Source organism: Styela clava, chromosome 2, assembly GCF_964204865.1.
Source record: "Styela clava chromosome 2, kaStyClav1.hap1.2, whole genome shotgun sequence".
NCBI classification, from domain to species: domain Eukaryota; kingdom Metazoa; phylum Chordata; class Ascidiacea; order Stolidobranchia; family Styelidae; genus Styela; species Styela clava.
The window spans coordinates 20,572,678-20,598,456 of NC_135251.1; the positions used below are offsets into that span (position 1 = coordinate 20,572,678).

A 25,779-nucleotide genomic window follows, 5' to 3' on the forward strand; every position below is an offset into this window, starting at 1 on the left:
ATTTAAAAATCCATTAGCCCAATAGTTGTGGAGAAAGACAATTTTTATCTTCAACAACAATCACCCCAATAACAACAATAATTCAGCCAAACTATTCATTGATCCAGTATGTGTCCAATCAATAATATTTTTTCAATGTCACAATAGCTCACTCAAAAAGTTTAAAAAAAAAGTCGTCAAGTGACGACTAATGTACCGAAAATTTTGGAAATGACAGTCCAATCTTGGTATTTTCATAGTTAGAGTATTATGCGAGACGCTCCCGAAGTATGAGCACCAAGATGGCGCACAACCTGAACCCTAACCTGGTACACATACTACGTTCAGGTTGTGCGCCATCTTGGTGCACATTCTTATGGAGGTCCTTATGTGAACCACCTACTCGTGAAGTACTCTTATATTAAAAATTGTGCTTTTTCTACACGATATTATCACGCCTAGATATATTTCAGGAAAATAAACATTCGTGCCAATCTTCCGCTACATTTATCTATATGTCATAATGCTTTTTATAAAATTTGGATCAGCTATATTCTGCTCACATCAGAATTAGGAACAAATTTTTAGGTCAAAATGAGATTGTTTTCGAACTGAATTGAAAGGCTATAAAAATCATTCTTCAAAAGTGTTTTTATTTTCTATTTCATTAAGGAAGTAAATTCATGAATGTGTTATAATTCCTTGGAGAAAAATTGTGTTCATGCGGTATATTCACACGATTGTTGTTGGCATTTGGCGAGTTATGGTGTTCAATCTGTTTGGTAGAGGCTGTAGAAGGTCGATGGGTACTTTTTTGATACAAAGGTAAATATTTCGTTAATTTCTGCGTTTTACTTCGCCTTTCACAGAGAGAATTTATTGTCCAAACATAGGGTAGTGAATGTGCTGAATTCATAAAATAATAATACTTTTATAGAAAAACTATGCACAATTTATTCGGATAAATTTGCAAATCCGTCAGATTCAAAAAGTTTGAATCTTGCTGGAAACGTAAGTATTTGTTTACCTGTCGAAAGCTAATAATATTTTGGAACGCTATTTTTGAATTCTAAGCAAAACCCTTCACATACAATTTAAAGCAAAACAAAGTGCTTACAATTATCGGATTTATATATTTTATCTTCCAGAAGATTCGTGATAAAATCATTTTGTCAGGTTATACGTCCCATACTTGGTTGGAATCTGGTTTGCCGCTCGGCCAAAGTATTACCTCGACTGAAAAGTTCGTTTACGTCAATTTTTCGTTGAAAGCGATAAAAATGATAAAATCAAATGCACTGCAAAAAATCTGGCCAGATGTCCGGAATGTGGAGATTTCTTTCTAGGGGGTGTGATTTTCTAATAAATATTTAAACGTCATCCGAAACCGAAGCTAACAGAAAAGAATGTCGTAGTATTGTTCATTCATTCTAAAAATAATGACTAACAACAGCCTCGTTACAGACGTACAACCTTAAACAGATCAAAAATGTATCGCAATATTTTTTGTTTCTACGCTGAAAAGATATAAACTGTTATTGATTAAAGAAAAGAATGTAGTAATAAACAAATTAACAAATGAATAAACAAACAAATAAATGAATACATCCATAACTTTTCGGGGAAATTGTTTTTTAAAATTTGTTTTTAATTTGTTGAGCATTGAGCCAAAGAGTAACCCGTTTTAGCTGATGCTCCATGGATAGTTTAATTAAAATGTGCAGTATTACATACTTTTATGTATATAGGCGGACTAATAATTGTGTTTTACATTACTTAGTGACATCGTCATCTTATCTTGACGTTTATTTCTACTCCATCTCACGCATACGCCGATGGCAAAAGACTTTAAAGGGAGAAACGGGGTACGATCTTCTATGACTGCTGTAGGGAGGATTCATGTTTTGGATGGGTAATGTATTTGAGCATAACGTAATAACCTAATATATTTAAATCCCAAATGCGACTTAACCCATTAGTAATTCTGGGCAATAAACGATATTATCAAATAAATGATATAAATTCCGTGGTTAAAACTCGTTGCATATTGTAAATATTGCAAAAATCGTGAAAGAAGTGTTATAAAAGTAAAAAAGTTGAAACATTTCGAGGTAAAAATAATATCTGATTACGGTTTATGAAAATAAACATATCCAGACTTAAAAATGGCCAACCGTGCTGTTAGCAAAAATTAGACAAATTCCTGCAATTTAACGGCATTTTCAAATGACTTTTCCGCTTATATCGCCACAACTATAATAGCCTACCTTGGATATCTAGAATAGATAAAACATCTCAATTGGACTGTTTCGTGACTTCAAATAAATGCTTTCAATCTAATACGCCGGTTTGGACGGCGCACGCAACAACAAAATTACTTTCCCTAATGAGGAACAAATCACTTATTAATGACATCGACCTGAAGGGCATGCACCGCCAACATATCCTTTCATGAATCTCACGAAATCAAAATATATAATAATAATGCATTTGCTGAATTTTTATTTGCATTTATTCAATTTGAACGAAGTGTCTGCATGCGGGAGGAATAATCAGCTTCTCGGTTCATCATGAACCTGAAATTTGCAGTAACCGAGGCCGGGATATTTGAGCAAGAATATTTCAATTTTTTTTTACAGTGTTTTGTAGGTTTTTATGGTATGCAAATTCGGGTATACCGGAAACAGCAAGACACGAAAACTGTAATTGAAATCAAATTGCGCAATAAATTGCTCCACCTCAATGCGATGCGAATTAAAATTTTAAGATAAAACGAACGATTAATGTACATCTTTTTGAATTTTAGACCATAAATTAGTGAGAAGAAATTTACTGAAATATAACAAAATGAGAATGGTTTCACATTTATGTTAAGAGATATTTTCCACATTCTATATCTATTTGCAAACGCTATTTTTATTTTCTGTTTATTTAATTTTGACGGGTTCAACATATTTATAGATATATTTCAAGCTAAGCGATATAGCCAAAAATTGGAAATATTCGAAAATAAAGTAGGCGAAAATTAGTTACCTCAATTTTGGTACACATACTTCTGGGGCGCCTATAATTATACTGCAATACGGCATGACATGATATGACAAATATTCTCCAGGTCAGTACATCTCAAGCCCACGAAGAAGGAAATATTTGTTACATTGAAAACTCCATTCACAATCAGAATAAGACCTTATTTTGAGGAAATACAAAATTCACATTCTGCAACATTTTTAATTTTTATTGGCATTGTGAAATTAGTAGTAAAATATCACCACGTTGTATGACCATTTTACTTTTTTTACCACTTTTACGTATCAATTCATTCAGCACACCAAAAAATAATATATAATATAAAAGGTATATTAGTAGATGCTCTCTCTTTGTATGAAGAAACTTAAATATTCCTCGAGTTTGCACAGAATTTTAATAACCATATTGGGAATCAAAAGATTTCACTCACAAATTACACATTCAGTTCCGAAGTAAAAACTCGAGATGTAAAAAGCACAAAATGTACGTCAGGAATCTAAGTTACGACCCAAATAAATACTAGATATGTTCGCCAGTGTAGGTCAATTTTATTTTATTACTTTACTTTTGATAGTTCTCACTTCACTGAGTCTATCGTTAATCTATCGTGCTCTCGTCTATAGAGCAGATAATTGAAAAATGATATTGGTATCGTTGCAGTACGAATGGCAAGAAGGAATATAAATCACAGTGACGATTCGATACGAATAAGACAAATTTAGATGCAGTCAGTTTCAACTCAAATTCAATCTTTTCAGCAAAGTACCATTGTTTATATTAAACATGGGTGTAAGTAGCGGATCAACACTCGTGCAGAATGACAAGGTTGCACACGGAATGATTATTGAACGGTTTATCGCCCGACCAATCAGCTGTGCCAAGTTGAAACGTATTGTACAATTGAGCTCCAGTGAATACGATCCGTTTTTTTTTTTTAAATAATAGCACTCTGTATTGCCTGCTGCTTCGTTGCTAGCAGATACTGCTGTTGGAGATATCCGTTGAATGACATAATCTATTCGTTTTGCAACTACAATGCAAATTATCGATACAGACTTTGAGTCATAGAAGTAAGTATTGCTCATGCTAACATTACATAAAAGAAAAGTCTAACATTGCACCCGATATCAAATTGCTCATTCAGCCGAAGCTTTTGTTCTTTTCAAGTGTCAAGTTATTGCTATTCAGCTTCCATAGTGGAATTTGCTCAAATCGTTTCATGTATCAGCGGCCATCGGACGTCATCGTTCATGATAATTTTCATTTGAAAACACTCGCTGACCAAACGATGCGTCTGATGGAGCGGGTGGAACATACTTTGCCCTTTTTGACTGCAGACGATCACATTTAGGAAACAGTATATGACGCCAGTTTGCGAAACACCCAACAACAAAAATAGAGTTAACCACCAAGTTGAAATCAAAAAGAAATCGGGAAAAGACTTCGGAGTTTCGTGTTTGTAAGTGACGATGCGCCGTCACCATAAAAATACCGGCGACGACGTCGCTAATAAATGCCACTGAAGCACATACAACGCATCTACGTGCAGCCCGATACATGGGACTTGCTGACTCGAGGTTTGACCTTTTGACTGATGATCTTGAACCATTCCGTTTCCAGGAAGAGCTAACAGTAAAAATATTCGAGTCTCGAATCCCAATTCCAATAACATTAGACTCTTGAGCACCTAATGTCCTACTCGGCCCACTATTAGAGTGCTTCTTTTTAATATTTCCGCCACCTAGTGTCTTCCGTCGATCCTGTCCGTGTTTTAGCAGGGGATACAAGAAGAGTGCCATCAACGCAGATTGAACCAAAACACAACCAATGAGCCAGGTTAGATAGACCCACGTCGGGTCGCTGAAGTCGTGAAGGAAGCATGTCAGTATGATCTGAAATTAAAATATTTAAAGTATGTATTATGAACAGGTGCGTAATCACGTCATACGTCTATAAGCTTGTTTAATTATTCAGGATTGTGAAGTTTACCTTCCACAGACTGTAGTAAGGAATTACGGATCACTCAAAAACATTTTCGCACACGATGAGAAACCTGACGATACATACACGGCTACAAACATATTTTGCAAGAAAGGAAAACGCTTAAATTTTCCATTTCATATATCGGTAGAATGATTCTGGCGTGTTTTATCAGTTCACCATGAGCTACTAATACAGTCCATCACCTAGCCTACAGGATTAATTGGTAGTCAGCTAATTTTTACCAAAGTAATTGAAGACCTATCTTTTGCTCGACTTGTGTAAATATGTTTGAACTTATTTCACTGATCGTTATATAAAATACTTAAAATTATCACCTATACGGCTATACATTACATTGAGTGACATGGGAACATATTTTCGGAGTCACCTGTCTGTATTGAGTACTTGGTATTAAAGATATGTATATGTTCACAGTAGATAATTATCAATCCATGAGTCACTACAGGAAATGCGTTTAGTTCCAGATATTTTTACACATTATAAAAATCACAAATTCACCAAAATTAATGAAGGAGGACGAGGATGACAAACTCACTAACTTTACCAAAAACCACATCCATATTCGATAACGAAGCAAACACAATACTATATTTACCTGTGCAGCGCTGTTTATTGCCACAAAAATTAGGGATAACCAACTGAGACTTCGGAGAAGCCGACTGTTGAAAAGCCTCATAGCAGGTGCATCGTATAAAACTCTTTGTCTCAACCAGAAGAAAACATAACCGAGCATAATGACGATACCATATATTAGAACACTTAGTTTGTTCATAATAAAGTCACAGCAGTTTGAATGCAGAAGAATCTAAAACGAGAACAGGTCATCATGATAGATTAATATTTCAGTAGGCTGGAATGGTCTAATTTTGTGGATTATCATATGGGACTTGTATACAATTAAAGATTTAAATTTATTTAGCCTTCCAAATACCCAAATCTCGTAATTATCGGCAAATGATATACTTTATTTCATATTTAAAGCGTAATATCTTTTAAACATCAAAATTGGTATCTCTATAGGTGAGGCGATGTGTGTGAAATGCGTGTATGGCATTTATGATTTATTTAATAGGAGTACTAATTCAAATAAAATCAATTACATTCAAATTAACATAAACAAATTTATATGGCTTAAACACTTTGCGATCGCAGAAAATGAATGAATGCTATGAATGAATGAAATCTTACTTGCTCAAATATAAAGTGGACGAGGCAGAACAGCGATATAGAAGCAGCAACAAATCTCATTGACAATGCTATTTTCCCATAGCCATTCGCCAAAGCTGCTGATGTCACTGTTTTCCGGGAACGACGTCTCTTTTGCAGAAATCGGTGCAAATAAATGCATAGTACAACAAAAACGTACAAAGATATTCCAAAGAGAATTATAGACACTGAATAAAATACAATGTCTATAGCATTATTCTCAAGTGTCACATTTTGACTGCTTGTTGAAACGGTGGCGCTTGTTGTCTTATCCATTGTTGTCGCTACATCGACTTCTCTTGATGAAGTCATGCTGCGGCGTTCAACCATGAAACTCATGAGCTATTCGGTACTATACCATTGAACTATTGATGTTCTGTAAATAATATATTATAGAACTGTGAGATTTTTTACGCTATAGATTTTCTCCGAAACACGTTCTCTGAAACTCTCTTTTCTTTCTCAGAACCCTTAAAAAGAGGTAAATGTCAATCTATACAGTGAACAACAGTTGTTAAATTTATGAGCATGTTCTTGGCGAAGTTACCGACCGACATCATTCTCTATAGATTGAATTAATCACCACCAGATGAACTGGGTATTCCCCGCTTTAACTGATTTTGTTCTCAGTCGTGCGTCTGCTTTGGAGAATAGTTTGGGGAATTTTAAAGTTGACCTAGCCACGTGATTACAATGATAAAGTGTTGAACCGACAGAGAGTACAATATAGATAAAATCAGGTACAAGATATCAAATAGAGTTAAATTGACACATCAGCTTAATAATGAAAAGAAAGCATCTGATTACGCGTGATACCGGTAGGCTACCTATGCGATAGTATCACTTTTATAGAGATGTAGGCTACCTTAAACTTTATCTTCTTTCACATTCAGATTTATACTTGAACTTGAATATATAGTGTATAGTCACTGTATCGTGAACATAAATATTATGATCTCAAGTTGGACATGATTCTGTTTTTGAGTTTTAAGTCCAAGCAATATGCTTTATACTTGACCTCGTTTCACGTAATTGTTCTGTAATAATAGGGCAATTTTGCCGCCGGTCAAGCTTAAACTAGAAATTACGGTAAGTGAAAAATAAACAATCATCTCATATGTGGATGAAAACAATAAGAATCTATATCTAAAGTATAAAAAATGAGATCTCAGAAATCTTCACACGTGCGCTCCGACACATTTTACAATTGATTTATTTGGTTTTGAATAAATAATCATCGATCAATTTGGAATGAGCAAACGATTTCTAAATGCCAGAACAACGGTAAACAAACCTTTTACGAGTTGCACGATTTCTTAGCACTTCTAAAATCACTTAGTTTAAATTACCATGATGGAAATTTCCCCAAATGATACAAACCTCTTTCAACTTTTGATTAATTGTACAAGTGAAAGTTATTTAAGACTGTTTTGGGGCAATTTTCTTCACAAGAAACTGCGTCATTTATCAAATATGTCAGATTTTAAACGTAAAATGTTACGTGTGACTAAAATCTGATGCAATTTCACTTTTGAAATTCGCCCCGCTTGAACCACATAAACACGTTTAGAGACATATGAAGATGTCTTGTATATGCTCTGTTGTTAGTCATTGAACAACGAAACTGACATAGGACACGTTCAGATTTGTAATATTTATAAACGACTTGGAGTTACACTAAGTTGAAAACTTTATTTGTGTACCTCTATCTACGTTAAGTATGCTGCTAGTAATATAAAATATTGAATTCCGAACGATACTCCGCTAACAAATTTTAATATATATATATATATAACAACTGTTCTTTATCCTTTGGTCGTTTCTGGTTTATGCTAGCAACAAACATTTTGATAACGATCTGAAAATAAACAAAGATCCTAAGATAGGACCGATGTTTATTATTAGTTATAATAAGGAAGTGGATATTTTAAAATAATAAATAAAAATAAATATGCGCATTTAAAAAAATTAAACGTGTCTAAGGGAAATATAAACATCCAAGTGTCATGAGCATGTCCCGAGACAACGATTACCAGGTTAAAATAAGGTTAAACACGTATACGATTGGTTAATTATATATAGCAACTAAAATACATGAAAATGTGATCAGTTGGCTTATACTTCGAAATTAAACTTCACTTTAAATCTATCGTTATAGTGAAAGTATTCAAGGTTATATACATAAAAATACGGCATGATTTTAGCAAATTTCCCCCGCATAACTCATGCAAGCAATATAAAAGTATGAACAATATTTCCACACGTAGTGTTTTGTATAAATCAATAATTACGTGTGGCAATATGTAGGGAATAATGTGAAACTCAATTCAAATGATCGTTTTTTTGTATTATCATCATGATCCAGGTGATAATATCATTCACAAAATCAAACAACCATTTGAAATGAAAGTCACTATTTGACTTGATAGCTGTTCAACTTTGCTATTAGCCAAGAAATTTCATAATAATTTTCTCCTATTTTTTGCCATCTCGCCCAGTTTAAAATCTAAAGTGATGACTCAGTATATTCCCTGTAAAGTTTAACTCGAGGTCAAGATTACATGTTAAGTACAACTGAATGAATCTAACAATAGGGCAAGCCTTGTATTCCAATTTAAATATTGCGATTTCATGTCAAACATTTAAACCCAGATCACATAAACTATTGTTTATTCGATGATGTGACGTAATGATACGAGGGTGTGTCGAGATATTATCACAATATTTATAATAAACTGCTTAATATTTTTGTAACATTACCATATTTCCCTCATGGCAAATATCGCGGCCTTGCTCGATTAATTAAACGGTACCTTTAGCCAGTACAAAAACGCAATAAAGCATACTTACGTGTTTATATCATTATGATTTTGCAATGTTATTACAAATATCATGACAAGTATTTTTTCTCAATATTCTGTTTTGTGAATGTCAATATATATATGTTTCTGAACATATTAAATTAAAATACCCCTCGTTGGAGTCAATCCATGTTCACTCCTGTATGCTCACAAAACTCCATTGAGATTTAGGTAAAATTACGACTGAATAAGGCTTATGTCCCTCTTATAGTTAACCGAAAACATTTTCGAAGATAGAGTTGTAAACTAGTGTTCTATAATGCAGTGGCTTATAACTATTTCATGGCATCGCAGCTTTAAAAAAGCTCTGATTTGAGTCTTGCTAAGTTTGATAATTTTTTAGTCCGAGCCCTTATTAAAGTGAAACTGATAAATTTATTATACAAATAATGTCCTCCACAAAAATGAGTTTACTTAGCAGTTCTCGCTACTCGAGAATTATATATTTATATTTTCAGAGCTTTCCTGATGAATAAAAAAATCGCAACAACCATAATTCCATGTAAATTATATTTATCTTTGTTGTTTAATATTACCTTGATCTACTCTCAAAATAAACTCTTCTAACATAGTCGTTCTGTATAACTAACAGTATAATGTTGTTGTAAAGTTTAAAACCACCATCACTAGAAATTACGACTTATTCCATAACGGCTCATATCTACAAAGCAATTTCCTCGCGTATACGTATGTCATGGCCACTAGTTACACCAGATTTAATTTTAGTGAAATAACAAAACATTTGCTCATAATTAGTATAACCTTTCAACAACAGCTATCTAACATTATATCGCAATTACTTAGTAATAGATCAAGTATTACCAAGTAAATATTTCCTGCGAGATAGAGAAACCCCTTATGCCGACGAACGCATTAACCGGACTGAATGTAAACTCGTGCGCTTGTGGGTTTTGATGAATGATAGAATTTCTCAGAAAGTTTCCCGTGGCGTTTTTCTCGTAGTTGAAGCAACGAAAGAAATCTTATTGAATTCTGAGACGGCGGTCTCATAAAATTTTAAATAGGTTTTGCCCATAATACCTGTCGATACACGCGGATTCAATTGCTAAGCCTAATGTTGAGAAAATTCAGTAAAATTGAGTCAAGTTGAGACTGAAGTAAATGATGGTCTAATACTCTAATACATGATTTACCCGAAATTCGCTTTCGAATTACAAATTATATTTTATATACGACCTCGCCGTTTTTATTTCAGAGATATTATATCGGACGGATATTTAAATCTTTCGACATTGTCTCGCTAGACATGCTTTTTTTAGCTGTCGTGCCCGGTTTGATCTTATTCTTTTACTGCCAGTGGATCTTATTTCTCAATAAAGTCACCTCGTTCAGGCTCAATTTTTATAAAATATCATTACAACGATTCAAATAGCTGTACATTTAGTTCCAAGGTAAATATTATTAATGCAGTTACAATCATTCGTTTTCTTCACTGACAACGCTTATTTCTATACCACGCTTCCAATAAATGTTAAAATTTACATCTTAGTACTAAAATGGGCAAGACAATCTCTAACTGCAATGAGGATGATACAATATTTTATTACTTTCAATGTTCAATATAGAAATACGCTTCACCTAAGTGGAATACGCCAGTCGTAGACTAGTACGGTGTTTACTGTATGTATCAGGATTAAGTGGATATGGAGTTAGCTACTATCATTAATAGATAAAAATGTTTAGATAAAAATATAACTTCGTGATTGTAAAAATAAATCCTCACTATAAATAACTAAAGCAGAAGCACGAAAAAATATTGAGGTTAGATAAAGTCGTTGCACGACGATTTGCACAAGACAATGAAGGAAATCGGTACCAATATGTACCGCTAACACGAGCGTCGTTCTATAAATGTTACTGACTCACAGTAGACCACACACGAGTGCGGATGTGAATTCGAATCGAGAGTGATTTTACTACACATTCTTTTAATGTTAACGATATATTAGTAAAGATTGTCAAACAATTTTTAGACGGAAATGAAATAAAAATCAAATTGCAAAATATCGTCAAGAGTTATTATTCCAATAACTTGAACAATTTGGATAAACTATTGCTACGTCCTTAAGAAATTAATCCCGACCGGCCCTGTCTTTCTGTCAAATGTTTAAAAAACGCAATGTTACTTCCCAATCAAACTCATAGCTGCCTCCACTATAATTCTGCCAAAAGTACCAATTTCGACATTTTTGGCATAAATATTTAAATTTTCTAGTGATTGATCCATACCTGCGCATTTTTTGTCGATTTCAACATTAGGGTGACATCATTGCCTACATGACCGAGGACGTCATTGAGGATTTGCACGCGATATAACTTTCCTTTTTTATTTTTGAATTTTTGAAACATTCAGTAACAACGAGCACATTAAATAAATTTAATAATAGCAAACGGTACACCGCGCGATTTTAATCAGGTAGCAAGTCATGATGTTGGTCAAAGCCAATAAACAAGTGCATATTTAGCCGACCCGACTCGAGTGATGATAAGGCATCATTCTCAGTCGAGTACTTGGTTTCCAGATAATATCATAAAATTTTTCTAATAACTATTTGAAGTCGTTGGAGGGAATTAGAATTGTATTCCAGTCTTCAATTACCGTATTAACGTATCTTATACAAAATGTAAAAAAATCCTTCGTTATAACACTGTCAGCAATGAAATCAAAAACGTTTTGTTAAAATCAGATAGAGTGACTTGTTTAACGTGTCTTTCTGCTAAGTATATACTCCAGTCTGGCGCATTTATCCATTAATCCCTAAAAAATTGATGGGGCGGCCATAAAAAAGGCTATGACAGAGCAATACATGTTATACCTTGCATATATCGTGCTCATCTAAGTCAAATGGTTTCGCAAACTTCCTCTAGTTTCCCCTCCCTCACCGCTGTACTCTAGACTAAATTAAAAAATGTTATATGAGCGAGTACGTTTTTAGCAAAGGTTATTTTTGTTTTTGAAATGGTGGCGGGCGGTATACAAATAATCTCTCTCCCCGCTCTTTATGGAGTTTCATCATATTTACCCTAATACCTAATTCTACCAAAAACCAACGAAAAGCCTAAACATCTACCTACGTTATTGTTGTACAATATAAAATTTATGTTTAGTATATAGATTAATATTTAATCATAATAGTAATCAGCGCCTTCACATCGCACTTTTCTACAATCGTATAATCTTTTATAATAACGTATGAACTTCTTATAACCTTGACATTTACAAATACTCTACACAGCAGTTTTAAAAAGATTTTAATCGCGCTTCCCCGATTTTTATATGGTTGTATTAAAGGTGCGATTTTTCTTTATATACGTGACAAACAATAGTCGAGTTGCCCTGAACTAACATGACTTGCAATTGGCGCTCATTCAATTCTGTAATCATTGATCGAGAAAAATATTTTGAAATCAAGAACGGACAACGAGCATCAGAAAGTATCGGACATATATATTCTAAGCTTGACTGGACAAGGTCCTACGAAGACCTGGGGAACAGCTTCGTGACTGTCACATAATATGCTCAAAGATGTAAGAATGACAGGACAAAATCAAACTGTCCTAAAATGAATAAATCAAATAAATTGTTTCGACACAAAGAAATATATTTTGTGTAAAAAATATTATTTCGAGTTGTGAATAATTGATGCGATTCTGTCATTTTTCATAAATTCAACTTCTCCTGGGTTGAAGAGCGAGTTCATTAATTTAAATTTAAACCGTTAGACTAAGGTAAAGTTATAGTTATGTCAAATATTTTTGCTACTACCGGCGCCACACCTCCGACTATGGATATTAATGAATGACAAGCCTGTCGGTTGGAAATTTGGTTAACGATTCTAAACAGCAGTGTTTGAATATTTTATTTTGGCGATGTTCTTCTTTTACATATCTATTTATATTTTTTATATTTGTTCATTGATTTGCTATATTAATGGATTTGGTAGTTACAACAACCCACCTTTTCCGGTTGAATATTTGCAGTCAGCACTTCAATTACACAATATATTGGGCCACAATTGAGAATGAGGATGGTACATTTCATCAAAACATGAAAATAGTATCACAACAAATCTCGAAGGACACCAATTATGGCAACTACTCATCACCTCCAGTTATGATGTCACACATACAGATGATTTTATTATCAATAATCAATTTCAATTACTTCCTGGTTCGTCTCGATTCCTGATTAACATCCAATCAGACTTGAGATTATTAGGAACCACACATGGACGTGAACAGTAAAATCAAGTCATATGGTTACTATTTGCTCGATATACTTACTCGGTAAACTAAAAAAAAAATGGTTTTAAAAATTTAAGTAAAAAACGTTATGAAAGAAAAGTGCGAATGCACTGAATTCATAAAATGTACGTGATTTCAAATTCAACCTATACGGCACGTGTAAGAAGCAACAGTAAAATAGAAGTAATTTTCAAATAGATTTACGCTTTTTCGAGATTAGCCTTTTACATCCCCGCTGTGTCATAGTTGAGTCTGGATTTAGAGAGACACTCTTTTCAATGGTGCATACTTGAACATATATAAAAACGTGAGATTACCAAAACAATTTAGAGAGAAATACATCAAATTGATTCTGTACTCAAGCGATCACACAAGGAAATGATAACAAGTAATTGGGGAAATAGGTTTCGATTGTAAACAAATAAATTCGCGCATACTCACATTAAAACGATTTCGTAACGATGGTAACCGAATTGTATTCAAAAAGTGGATTTTTGAATTATGATGTCATCATAAACTCAGGATAGTTCATTTACATAAAATGAAATTGAAAAAGTAATTTCTAAAATGTTTCTAATGTTTTTTTTAAAAAACGCATGACATTCACAAGATGTACGAATGCGTGGGAATCTACATTGCTTTACACCAGATTCGGAAATGACATTTACAGTAGTGGACAACTGTCTTGATCGCATTTCAAGATAAATACTGCCGTAGTAAGTAACCTTCCTACACGAAGTATACGACTGGTGGCATAATAGGCTATCTTGTCGTTTACAGTTAAACACGATCGCAATGATTTATACCAGTTCGAGAAATTTGAAAAATGTTCAGATTAACCATCCTTTTACACCAATACTATGGCTCTGCTAATATCGTACGACCAAACACCTTAGTACAGCAGACAGCCAAATTATTCATAGATGATTACGTATATTTATAATTTATTGATAGGCTCATTCAAGGTAAGATATTGGTAAAATAAATTGTTTTGGCCTTGCCCATTTTGGGGCCTAGAAATTTAGTCTATTAATTCAACTTTGGTGCAAATTATTATTCATCTTTTTAAACTACTATAATATGGAATAGAAGCAAATTCAACCCTTCTTAGACGTAAACCAGTTGCTACAATTCGTATAGTCGAAACAGCATGCTTATGCCTAAACGTAGGTTATAACTTTACTTTTTTCGAAACAGTGCTTGACAACAGAAGATAGATGTTGTCTGCAATGTATTACACAAGGTTGAATAAAACTATTGCTATCGAGCGTGGTGGCCAACTTGCGAAGCACGTTGACATTTTGTTTGATAATTACAAAAGGATATATCGAATATTTTACATTTGAATCTTTCAATCAAGATTAGTCTGGTTCAAATTGGCATGAATAATGAAATAATATAATGTACATTGATTCGCGAGCCTAATCTTTTAAAATTTCAATTTAAATAATGCAATCAGGCGTTCTAAAAAGATCGATGCCTGCTCAAACTGATTGGAAATAAACAAGTGGTTAGATGATCATGTCAGGTATCATAGACTAGTGCGATGAGAAATGGATTTATTGTCTCTTTCGTAATTTAGGTTTGGTTAGATTACTCCTTTCTCTGCTTTTTTTCTGTAAGTTCAATACTTTTGCTAACTTAATTAATCCTAACCTAAGATAAACGGAATCATAAAAACACATCAAAAAGTTTGCAATCAAGCAATAACAGGATAGTAATCAAGAATATAACTACACAAATTGCACATCCCTTTGTCTCAGAATCACAAGTTATAATCTGTCTGACATCCTTTCTGAATCCTAGACTTATGAGTCTTACGATAGTTTCGACACTCGGTGACGACATTACCCATAGTGCAATCTAAGGGTGCTTACTTTATCTGTAATACCGGTGGAAAATCTCGTACGTTTAGGAACCGAATGGTTTATATTTTGACATCGAGAGCGATAAAAATAGCTTTGTTCCTAACTCATCAGAAATCGTTGATTGAATCATTTTTGTATGTTAAATCGTGCATAAACTGATTCGCTTCGCAGCGCTCAGTAGATTGTTTACTGGTCAATAGATAGGCTATATAAGATTGGACTAAAAAGAATGCTGATTGAAGTCACGCGCTATGACCCTTCTGGGTATATTTTTAGTCGGACGACTTTTACCAGTTAAAATTACAAACCAATATTTTACTCACAACATCAATGTATGATAGCATGCTTGTATAATAGGAAGTTATAGAGATGCAACTATATTTAACGGTATTTATTTAATTTTTATTTTCAGTCTGATTTGTGGGTTCAAAAATAATATTTTGGTTTTGGAATAGATTCCCTACGTTATATTTTCCATATAACTCTTTTTCAGTTTGGCTCATTAGGAGAAGTTTTTATGCAGATTTCCGTTACATTCTAATATTTCATATTATATTGGAGCTATTTATGAATCGAAGTATTGCGAACCACAGTGACTCACACTAAGAGGATGACGAAGAATATGAATCCTATCCTATTCCAGTTTTAGAACTTCAAGAATTTCATATTATCAGTGAAAATAAAGTAACCTTACCCCATTTAACGTGACAAACAAGGTAGGCTATTACTGTACATATATTCTTAATTGGAATTCATACTTTCTGTTGGGAACCCTTACATCGTAAAAAATTTCAAATGTCAGTTTTGACAGCCCCTAAAACGCCGAGAGTTCCAGCCAATGAATGTATTTGCATGCCCATAAATACAGTTTACGCAGATGTTGCCTTACAATGGCCTACTGCTGTAAGAATTGTCACGTTATTCTTATTGCTGGCTTTGATCTAAGCTGTAAATCTTGTATCTCTATCAGCCATAGCAAATAAGGTAAATGCAATCTCGTGTCGTCCATAACTCAGTTTATACGAGTGTATTTTGATAATCTTTCTAACAATGCAATATAAGTTATTGTACAATAACAATAAGACACCCATTCTGCATTCTCTGCCAACCCGGACCCTACCACTGCCCCCGGATACCTACCTTTTAAGTCTATGATACATGTGATACCTGCCTTTTTAGTAGTGTCCTGCCAACCTCACTGACAAATTCCCTCTACTTTGACTCTCACCAAAGTTTTTCCACGAGAAAGAAATAGCGCGGATCAGCACAGAACTGTAACATTATTCATTCGAGGTAATCATGCGGTTGAAAAGGTTATTTCCATAAGTTATGCATTCCATTGTTTACTCGTTGTAGTATGCATTCACTAAAAATAGATCAACACAGTCAAGCTTAAACTATGGATGTGAACATTCAATGAATATTTCCAAATATAAATTACGTATGCCAGTAGCATATTACACAGTAAAAATTTGAGACTAAACCACAAATAAAAAATGAGTAGTGAGTGTAACTTGCTGTAGCCAGTAATTATAATATCTTGCTAATTAGAATCGAATTGAACTTCTCGACTATGTGGGCTGCAGATAGAATACAATCGAATAACTCAAGCTTTTTCGCCCATTACTTGGATATGGGAAACAGCATCTCTTGAACTTTGGTCAAATCAACATTCTTGAAATGCTGTAAAATGCAGGTCAATTTATTAATTCATTTTAAAAGTAAAACTAGTTCAGTACAGAATTTCAAACGGATATGACTCACCGTGAAAGAAACCAAAGTATTAGGTTTCATCCTTTCACACTTTCAAAATCATCTTACATACAACAGGAAAATATACATCCATGTATATACAACAAGGATTTTATCGAAATTCTCGATACTACTATTCAGTATGTGCTGAGGCTACATATAAGATAAATACGTTTTTTGTGAGCAAAGTTGTTCGTAAACATTCATGAGATGCATTCTGTACTTGTTTCAAGAATGCATTTCATATATCCTGAGACTGTATATTTAGGCTTACAAAGCTTGGAAAAGGTATTTCTACAATACCCACAAAATGAAATAAGTGAAACCATAACCGGAGTCCTATCCCAGTCGAGGCATTTGCTATTCAAAACAAGGAACCGCTCTATGGGTTCATTGTATTATATGCGCTATTAAATGCATCAATGTCAATTTCGCAACGTTGGTTGCATTTCTTCTTTTAGTTTCTTTTAATGGGAAATAAGGTACATTTTGGGTCCTTATTCGAGTATAAAATGGCATAGCGCACCTGTCTTAGCATAATATACAACCTTGGCATATAGTCGCATGGTATCGCTATAGAGCTGAATATTGAACGAACGGGATGCATACATGTAAGATCAATTTTTTTAAATCATTTATATAATATCTTCTTTGTTTACATTTGTCACTCCGCTTTTATTATTTTTTAAGCAGATGAATGTAGATTGCGTATGTATTTGCATTTTCTTGAGAATTAGTTCGTTTTGTTGGGTGTAAAATATGTTAAAAATCAAATCGTACCAATAATTTTTTTTTTACCTGAGTTAATTAAAGTCCTAAGTGAATCAAGAGTCTTGCTGCATACTAACACAAATATATTTCTGAAACGTTTCGTCTGACCAAGGTCAGACTTCTTCAGACATTCTTAGGTCAACTATTTTACTTTTATTTGTCACTGGGTTTTCTTTGTGTACCTTACTCTTTTCACCAAAACTTCCATGCACGATAACCACTGTACATATAACCTCGGAGTTAAACGTGAACAGGCATACCAATCATATAAAAACACAAGAGAGCTATGCTCAAATATATGGACACGGAGGGCGAAACGAAATATTTTATCACCAACTCCCCGAGAATCATATGCGGTAACTTTCCAGTAATTTTTCGGGGTACAGTGACTGTCATAGCTTTACCAGGTCCTGTGACGATGATCCATTCTTCATAATTCAGTTTCAACGTGAATTGAAATACCAAGTGATCCGAGTCACTTCTGTATTACCATATCAGGTACCGCAGTTTACCATTCCCCATATTAATCTTCCCAAAACCATATGCGCAAGAAATCCTTAGATATATATGAGGTCGCGGAACCGCAACAGGGTGGCAACATTTGATGACGTCATTGCACACAAAAAGCGATTCTCATACAGCTCACAGAAATATTTGAAATAAAAGTAATAGCCTTCTAGCGAAAATTTAAATCTTTAACCACTGAAAATTTCAAAGCAATTGGTTCAGTAGTTGGAGAGAAAAATAGCAAAACGATCCATAGGTGGTGGGGCCTGTTAAGCCACGCCGTTTGCATGTGTTTCCTCCCTCCCTCTAGTCTCCACAACGAACGATGGAATAATAGTCCAGTCTAAGACAAAACCAAATGGATAATTGATAGTCACACTGCATACGCAGCAAGTCCAAAGTTATCATATAAAAAACCAATCATTTTTTCGCAGTCGCCCTACATTCTCCGGTATCATATGAAGGAGTAAAGTTACAGGTAAATGTTATAGTAGTCAATGTTGTTTTACGTGTTGGAATTTCAACAATATAGACCAGGGTGGTTCAAGGTTGTCGGCCTCGCGGGCCACACTATTATTTTTGTATTGTTCGCGGGCCACAATGGTGCCAAGATTGGTAAACAGTGCAATACAAAACAAACATTTTTATTGTCCAAACATATTGATCATTATTTGTCATTTATCAAGATGAAAAAAAAATGCAAAAGCCACCAAAAAAACTCACTAAAACATGCAAAAATCTTATTATATCTACATTTAGTGTAGGATTTCAAACTCTTCTTAACGGAGAAAGTAACATAAGAAGAAAATGCCGTTCCAGATTGTCACCGACAGTACTTGTAGACAAATCAAGCATTGTGGGATTTTCCTTCCCATATCCATTCATTATCTGTTTGAATTGGTCAGCTTTCTTTTCAAACTCATTTTTACAAAATAACTCATAAATAACTGCAGATTGTTTGATTACCGAATTTTACCAAATTTGAGATACAGGAGAATAATTACTAAATTTCCTGACGCATTTTTGTAATACTGGTTAGGCTGGTTGCAAGAAAAGACCAGGCAGGAATTTTATTGTTCGGTCATAACATTAATATTTAGTCATCAGGCATAGCCAACCTAGGCTAATAGATTCCTCATTCGATTTTTAGTTTGCTATGAAGCCTATTTTGTTAACATATATCCCCGAGGAAAGCCAGTTAACAATTTGGACTAGCCATTAGTCAACTTTGCTAGTTGCCTCAGCTAGCCATAACACTAGTCAACTCAGTGACATTAGTGATGTAACAATATGTCAAAAGATTTTTCTGGGTATTTTCATGACGAAATAACACCGCAAACGCGACGCGGGCCACAGATAATGAAGCCGCAGGCCACATGTGGCACGCGGGCCTGGGTTTGGACCACCCTGAATTATAGACATTCATGGAAATATAACATGCACATTCAATAGTGAACATACCTACATAACCGAGTGTTTGGAGAAGTGTAGTGAAATGTGGTTAATCATTTCGTCAATAAAAACAGAACTTTCATATAATTCCGGAAAATATTTGACCTTTCAACATAAAAGTTAAAATGATATTTTTTCCATGACAAGGGTGCTAATTTCAACTTTTTACAGCTTAGTATTTCAAGAACGCTTTTAACATTTTTAAATGCAAGATGTTACGCGGTTGACTGTGCCTTCATGATCTTGATTATGACATAAATCAATTAAAGTAATTTAAAATCAGTAATTTAAAAGTTAAATGCGAAAGATATGCTATTGAAGTTACAACGCTATCTACTTTTGTCTATTAACAATAGAGTAATAGATTTTAAAATGCTCCACATACGTTTATATCGAGTTTCGAATCATGGACTAAAAGTATCTCAAATGTGTACATACTGTGAAATGTCAAAAATACAGAAAAAATTTATTTGAAGAATTTTCAAAAGGGAGCAAAAATGGTAGCGATAGCAGGGCACAGTGACCTAAAAACTGACAGAAATTCCTATCATAAACGATTGTGATGGAAGAGGTATTTTTGAAGAAAATTTTTACCTTGGCAATCGTATATCCACTGTCAGTTACATTGATTTTTGACGGACTGAAATTTTTCGTTTTCCAAAAATGAATTAATCTGAATATGTCTGCTCGCAAAGAGTTATTCCCTTCTTATGATGTATTTTAACATATATATTCTACTCTTGCCCTGTTAGTTATCATTATTCAATACCCAAGTTGGCGGTTGGAATTTCATACGTCGCATATGTCGCAGGTGTAAGCGTACAATAAACTAGCTTTATTCATTTTTGCTTGTTGAGATTGCCATAAACTGTTATGCTTCCGAAAGGCGGTCAGTCTTATACTACGTTCTACCAAATTAATCTTCTGGCTAATTGGACGTGGAGTGGACCTATGGATTGTTGTAATATTGTTGTTGTTGTAAAAAATCGCTTCCCTCCAAGTCTTGCTTTGTAATTTACAGTGATTAAATATTACTATTGTCATTAGAAAGCTATTACTTTTAATTATTTCCTGTGGACTCCATGGGTTTCCTTTTCCACTTTCGTTTTGCTTTTCGTGTCCATACATTTAAGCATTGCTCTCTTGTTGTTAGCAATAATGGTACTCGCCATTAAAGATCTTAGGAATAAACTCGGAATATCTACTCTGAATTTCACCTCACAAAATTAGAAATATTTAGGAGTGTTTTGTTTATTTGATTTCAAAATTCATTTCGCTCATAATTGGAAGGAATATAAAAGGAACTCAAATGAAACTAATCTAATTATTACATGACAAAACATAATCAGTGTTAAAGATTTTGAACTTACATTTTACGGCACTCAATTAATGCTCAATTTTTTTTTAATTAAGGTTCTGTGTCCCAATGCCTCCCTTATAACTTGGAAATGGTGTTACATGGTGTGAGATAAATATCGGAAAAAGTTACATAGTTTTTATGGCAGTGTTATGAAAAACATATCTATGTATATCTCTATGCAATATTTCAATATGCAATATTGGATGAATGTCTCAGACCACACGATACAGATGCAAATTTCAAAGTTTAAAATTGAAGTCATAACAATGACGTACTGAAGTTCATCAATCAATTCATTAGGATTCCAATTTTTTGCAAACGTGATACAAAATGAGAAAAAAAGCATATACAACTATGTACATAAATGTATTGTGATGCAGTTTTATCTTTTTAAACAATGTTTAAGTGCAGAAAAATATTCGCAAGAGGTGGTCAAGAAGCTACATATGGTGTTTCACACTTTGTGTCGTTCATTTTGATGCCTAAAGTGAAATGCTCTCCAGACCATTTTATATAGCTTTAGCAATGGATTTGAATGCATGCCAACACATTGTCAAATATTCTGGCGACATACAAACTGTAAACGATGCCGTGAATTCAACAAAACACCTGCAGGGTTGTGAAAAGCGCATGGCATTCTATCCGTGTGCCATCTTTAACGTTTCTGACATGAACGTGTGTGTACTCTTTGTACGCAGAACTTAATATAAAATTTTATGTTTAAACAGAGTTCATTTTAGGAGTGGCTCCATGTTCTGTGACGTCAGAATTTCGTTTAACTTTTAAAGCGTCATAATCTACTTCATCTTCACACTCTAACCCCATCAAGTGTGAGGGGGTGGATTTCCTTGATGAACGCTGAAATTCGTCATGATGCCATCCCATTCTCCTACAAACTGGAAATCCAAAAACGATTTTTCTCCAATTTCGAAAAGTGCAAAGTGCGCAGATGATATTTACGGTGAGGTTAATGTCATTAAGTGCAATAATAGATGACAAAAGTTCAATATATTTCTTGGTCAAAATCCAAACGAGACTTCCAGTTATTGCGTCAGTGACGATGATAGCCACGGTCAATATAAAACTTCTACGAATACCAGACCATAGTGCAGGATAAGCTGCAACGCCTGTGTTTGAACTCCCCTTCGTTGAACCAGGTTTTTCTTTCTTCTGATGAATAATTTGCATGAGGATTGGATAGACATATAAAGCTATCAAAGATAGTTGGTATAGACACGAAAGTCCCGCATAAAAATACATAGCAACTCTAGAATTGTACTCAAATACACTGCATTTTTCCCGATGGTACGTTATCTTGGCCGTTTCGCCATCTAACGGTATGAAGGTAAGAAATGCAACAACTGCCGACGTGAGTATGATAATAACGAGGACAACCCAATCAAAGATTTCAACTACTTTTGTGCGCAAATGTTTCAATTCGGGTTTGGTGTAAAACATACGCTGTCTGAGCCACAAATGCACATATGTCAGGCAGATTGCAACGTTGTACACACTTTTCCCAGCTACCATTAATGTTCTACACGCGGTTAAAAGCTCTCCTGGGCCTTTTGGTAGAAATACAACGATTTGATGTAGCACACATCTTGCAATTGCCATCAGCATCACTGCAGCACACGAATAGTGCAAATATCTCTCTCGTCGTTCTTGTCCACATCCACTCACGCGCGCCATGTTGCGGAATCTCCAACTATAATAAACGAGAGCGACAAAAACGTAAACTGTCAACAGAGTGATGAGTAGAAGAACCACTTCCCCAACAATCCATCTTGCTTGAGAATACTGTGAAGTTGAAATCGGTAAAGGAGTTGACGTAAACGATAATGGCAATACTGTCGTTGTTTCATTGTATATCATTGCGCTTCCATTATTGATTAATTCTGACAAACTCGTATCCAATGCCATCCCCGATGTCATTTTGCTTGTAAAAAGTTTTTATATAGATTTCTAGATATCTGTAACAATACAATAATTCATGTAAATGATGAAGGCGTCGAATTCACCTTTACTATCTACTGATTAAATTGAACATTCATTTTTTTGATACCCAACGCCAAATTGGTTTCAATATTTTATTTACGAGACAGAAAGAATATAAATGAAGGCAAAATCTGTTAAAATCAATGACTATACTCTTCAGAAAGCTGGAAAAAATGCAACTAAATAAAACTACATTGCTGAACACGGCAAAATAAATTAACCTTTTATCTTAAATAAGCTGTCCATACCACTGCAAAAAGGAACCGGAATACTGACTCGCTATAAAGGGAGCATTGCGGAATGCTAGCCGATTATATTACCAGGACGTTGATATATTTATTATAAAAGCATTTTTTCTCGTGTGGCACTTTTATATCTAATATTTCATATTCAAACTTTTTTAATCACTCTTCTATATATAAATATTGTAACTTTCCTTACATGGATAAAATTTACGATACCTCATATGCACAACCTTGTTTCATCTACCTTATATTGCACCCTTTTAAACCTGTTGAAATTCCCCGTTGAGAGCTAGACATGAATAGATAGATACTCACACCTCAGTTTATTTGTGGTAACGAAACTCCGCAGATTGTTGAATTGCACGTTACCTAATTTTAGATAATTTCGGATTTCCGCATTGTGTGTGCGTTCAGACCTCTTCGGATTATACACAGTAATTACACAAATTCAATGTGTCTGCCTCGTCTTTTATAATTACGAACTATTTATTGATCGAAAAAATACAATAAATTTTTAACAAACGATATAAGTTTCGAAAAAATAAAGTAAATAAATTATGTCAATTACTTATACGTTATTTATCAGCATTGAACGAGCCGTTTTTGACAAGTAATCTTCAAAATGTTGCCATTTTATGGCTGATGTGACACCTTAATGTGCAGCTATTTATTTTCTTCCTCAATAAGGTTTCGACATTTTATTTTTATGTTGCCAATTGAGCTCCCTAGACTATGATATATTTGAGAATCAGGCAATGACGGAATCTACACAAAAATACGTGTCGGAAACACTAGTGTAATCCTATTTTTGTGATAAATTTTACGAATTGAAGCGATAGATATTTGTGGGCAGTAATAATTCACCGTCATATCCATCACATTCTTAATTGTCAATTTCAGAACAAACACAGGTCAAATGTCATATTTCAATTACAAATGACTATAGAGACCGTTCCAATTTGCAAACTAATTATTATAAATTAAGAACTTTATTTGACATGACATATCATAGAAGTAATGCAAGTGCTGCAATAAACTACATCAATGTCTTTTTACCAAGTTTAAAAAATGGACACAGGTAAATATAGAACTTGAAATTACTTCAAAACTATAGAAAAAACGTGCTCAAAAATACGTTCCAAAAATCGGCAAAAGCGAATATTAGACAGAATAAAAAAATGTTATATCTTACATATTCGGTATTTTTTTAATTTATGGATTCTGAATCAATCTATCGTACTTTTTGATAAAAGTTTTCGGCCACTTATCATCATGCGACGAAACTACAGTTGTGCATGTTAAATTCAATAAATAACTAAAGAAATAGCACTTGCTTTTGGGAATCAATGTGGTCGAGCTGCGTAAAGTCTGTAATGTATTTTATGGTTTTAAATTATATTAAAAGTTCATATTTCCTAAACGTATGCATAACGTTATACCACCGAGCATCTGTGATCTCACAACACTTAAAATGCTACTGCGTACATTTATATATACATTTATGAAAATTGTCAAATTACAGCATCTTTCCTATATTCTGAGTTCTGCAAGTTTTCTTTTGATAATAACGTAACAGTAATTGGTTTAACAATGTGCTACATACGACTATTAAACAATTAAGTCCAACAGCTACATTTCCTTATTCAAGATAAATATACACAAATACGAAAATCGAAATAATTCAAATGCACCACATATCGGTTTATTTTTACATTGATTCGGAAAAACCGCAAACACAATTTAACTAATTCAGTACGATGCGAATGCAATTTTTAAAAGGGAAATTACCTGTAGGTATGTATGCCCATATTTTGTAGTTTCCCGCAGACTATCACAAGTAAATGGTCACTGATTACACTCCTACGACAAGTATATAAAGAGTCATGTGAAATAACCTTAAATTAAACCGGTACAGCTTTTTTGGATGAAATTAGAAACCTCGACAAGAGGTTTCTAAAAATATTTATCTGGCAATATTGGCGTCTACCATACAATTTTTTTGACAAGGAAAGCGTGAGAGCGTAAGATTTGCGTCGTGCGTAAAAGTTCATATTTCCGCTTGAAAGTTTGTGTCATTGGAAGACGTATTTTTCAAGTATGGTTTGAGAAAATACATAGATATTGCGCGGCAAATACGGTCAGGTTATAATTGCAGTCATTTTCTCAAAACAGCAACCACGCTGTGTCGGCCAACTGACCGGACAGCTGGGCATCGGAAGCGCAGAGAGTTCTGATTACTTTGCGCCGACGTGATATTCAAGCACAACAAAATGGAAGCGACCAGTTGACCTCAGCAACGTCACAAATCATCGGGGACATATCCGGTTACTCAAGTGAAAATTGATGGACTCCATTAAATTCTCACTTCTCCGAAACGATGCTTCAAATTGCCAGTGAAACTTAGTTATGATACAGATTCTTTATCACGTATTGTTCCCGTTTGGTAACCAGACTGTTGCGCACGGTATGATTGAATTTTG

At 34.1% G+C, this 25,779-nt stretch overlaps 2 protein-coding genes across 2 annotated transcripts; both read right to left on the reverse strand.

Annotated features, from left to right (window-relative positions):
- Positions 1–3,164: 3,164 nt before the first annotated feature.
- LOC120336558 (uncharacterized) lies at positions 3,165–6,888 on the reverse strand. Its single transcript, XM_039404256.2, has 3 exons — positions 6,202–6,888; positions 5,609–5,818; positions 3,165–4,901 (listed from the first exon to the last, which is right to left on the reverse strand). Exons 1-3 carry the CDS (start codon positions 6,556–6,558, stop codon positions 4,251–4,253), a joined length of 1,218 nt encoding a protein of 405 aa, XP_039260190.2. The 5' UTR covers positions 6,559–6,888; the 3' UTR covers positions 3,165–4,250.
- Positions 6,889–20,932: 14,044 nt separating this feature from the next.
- On the reverse strand, positions 20,933–23,034 carry LOC120336559 (uncharacterized). Its single transcript, XM_039404257.2, has one exon. The coding sequence runs from the start codon at positions 22,989–22,991 to the stop codon at positions 21,777–21,779; it is 1,215 nt and encodes a 404-aa protein (XP_039260191.2). The 5' UTR covers positions 22,992–23,034; the 3' UTR covers positions 20,933–21,776.
- Positions 23,035–25,779: the final 2,745 nt, after the last annotated feature.

What these genes read in the sequence shown, in the direction of transcription:
- LOC120336559 (XM_039404257.2), bottom strand. Translation starts at nt 22,991, where the DNA reads ATGACATCGGGGATGGCATTGGATACGAGTTTGTCAGAATTAATCAAT.
- LOC120336558 (XM_039404256.2), bottom strand. Translation starts at nt 6,558, where the DNA reads ATGAGTTTCATGGTTGAACGCCGCAGCATGACTTCATCAAGAGAAGTC. An exon ending in TCCACTTTATATTTGAGCAA is followed by an intron (nt 5,819 to 6,201) that starts GTAAGATTTCAT and finishes TTCTCGTTTTAG; the next exon opens with ATTCTTCTGCATTCAAACTG. An exon ending in CAATAAACAGCGCTGCACAG is followed by an intron (nt 4,902 to 5,608) that starts GTAAATATAGTA and finishes TTTTAATTTCAG; the next exon opens with ATCATACTGACATGCTTCCT.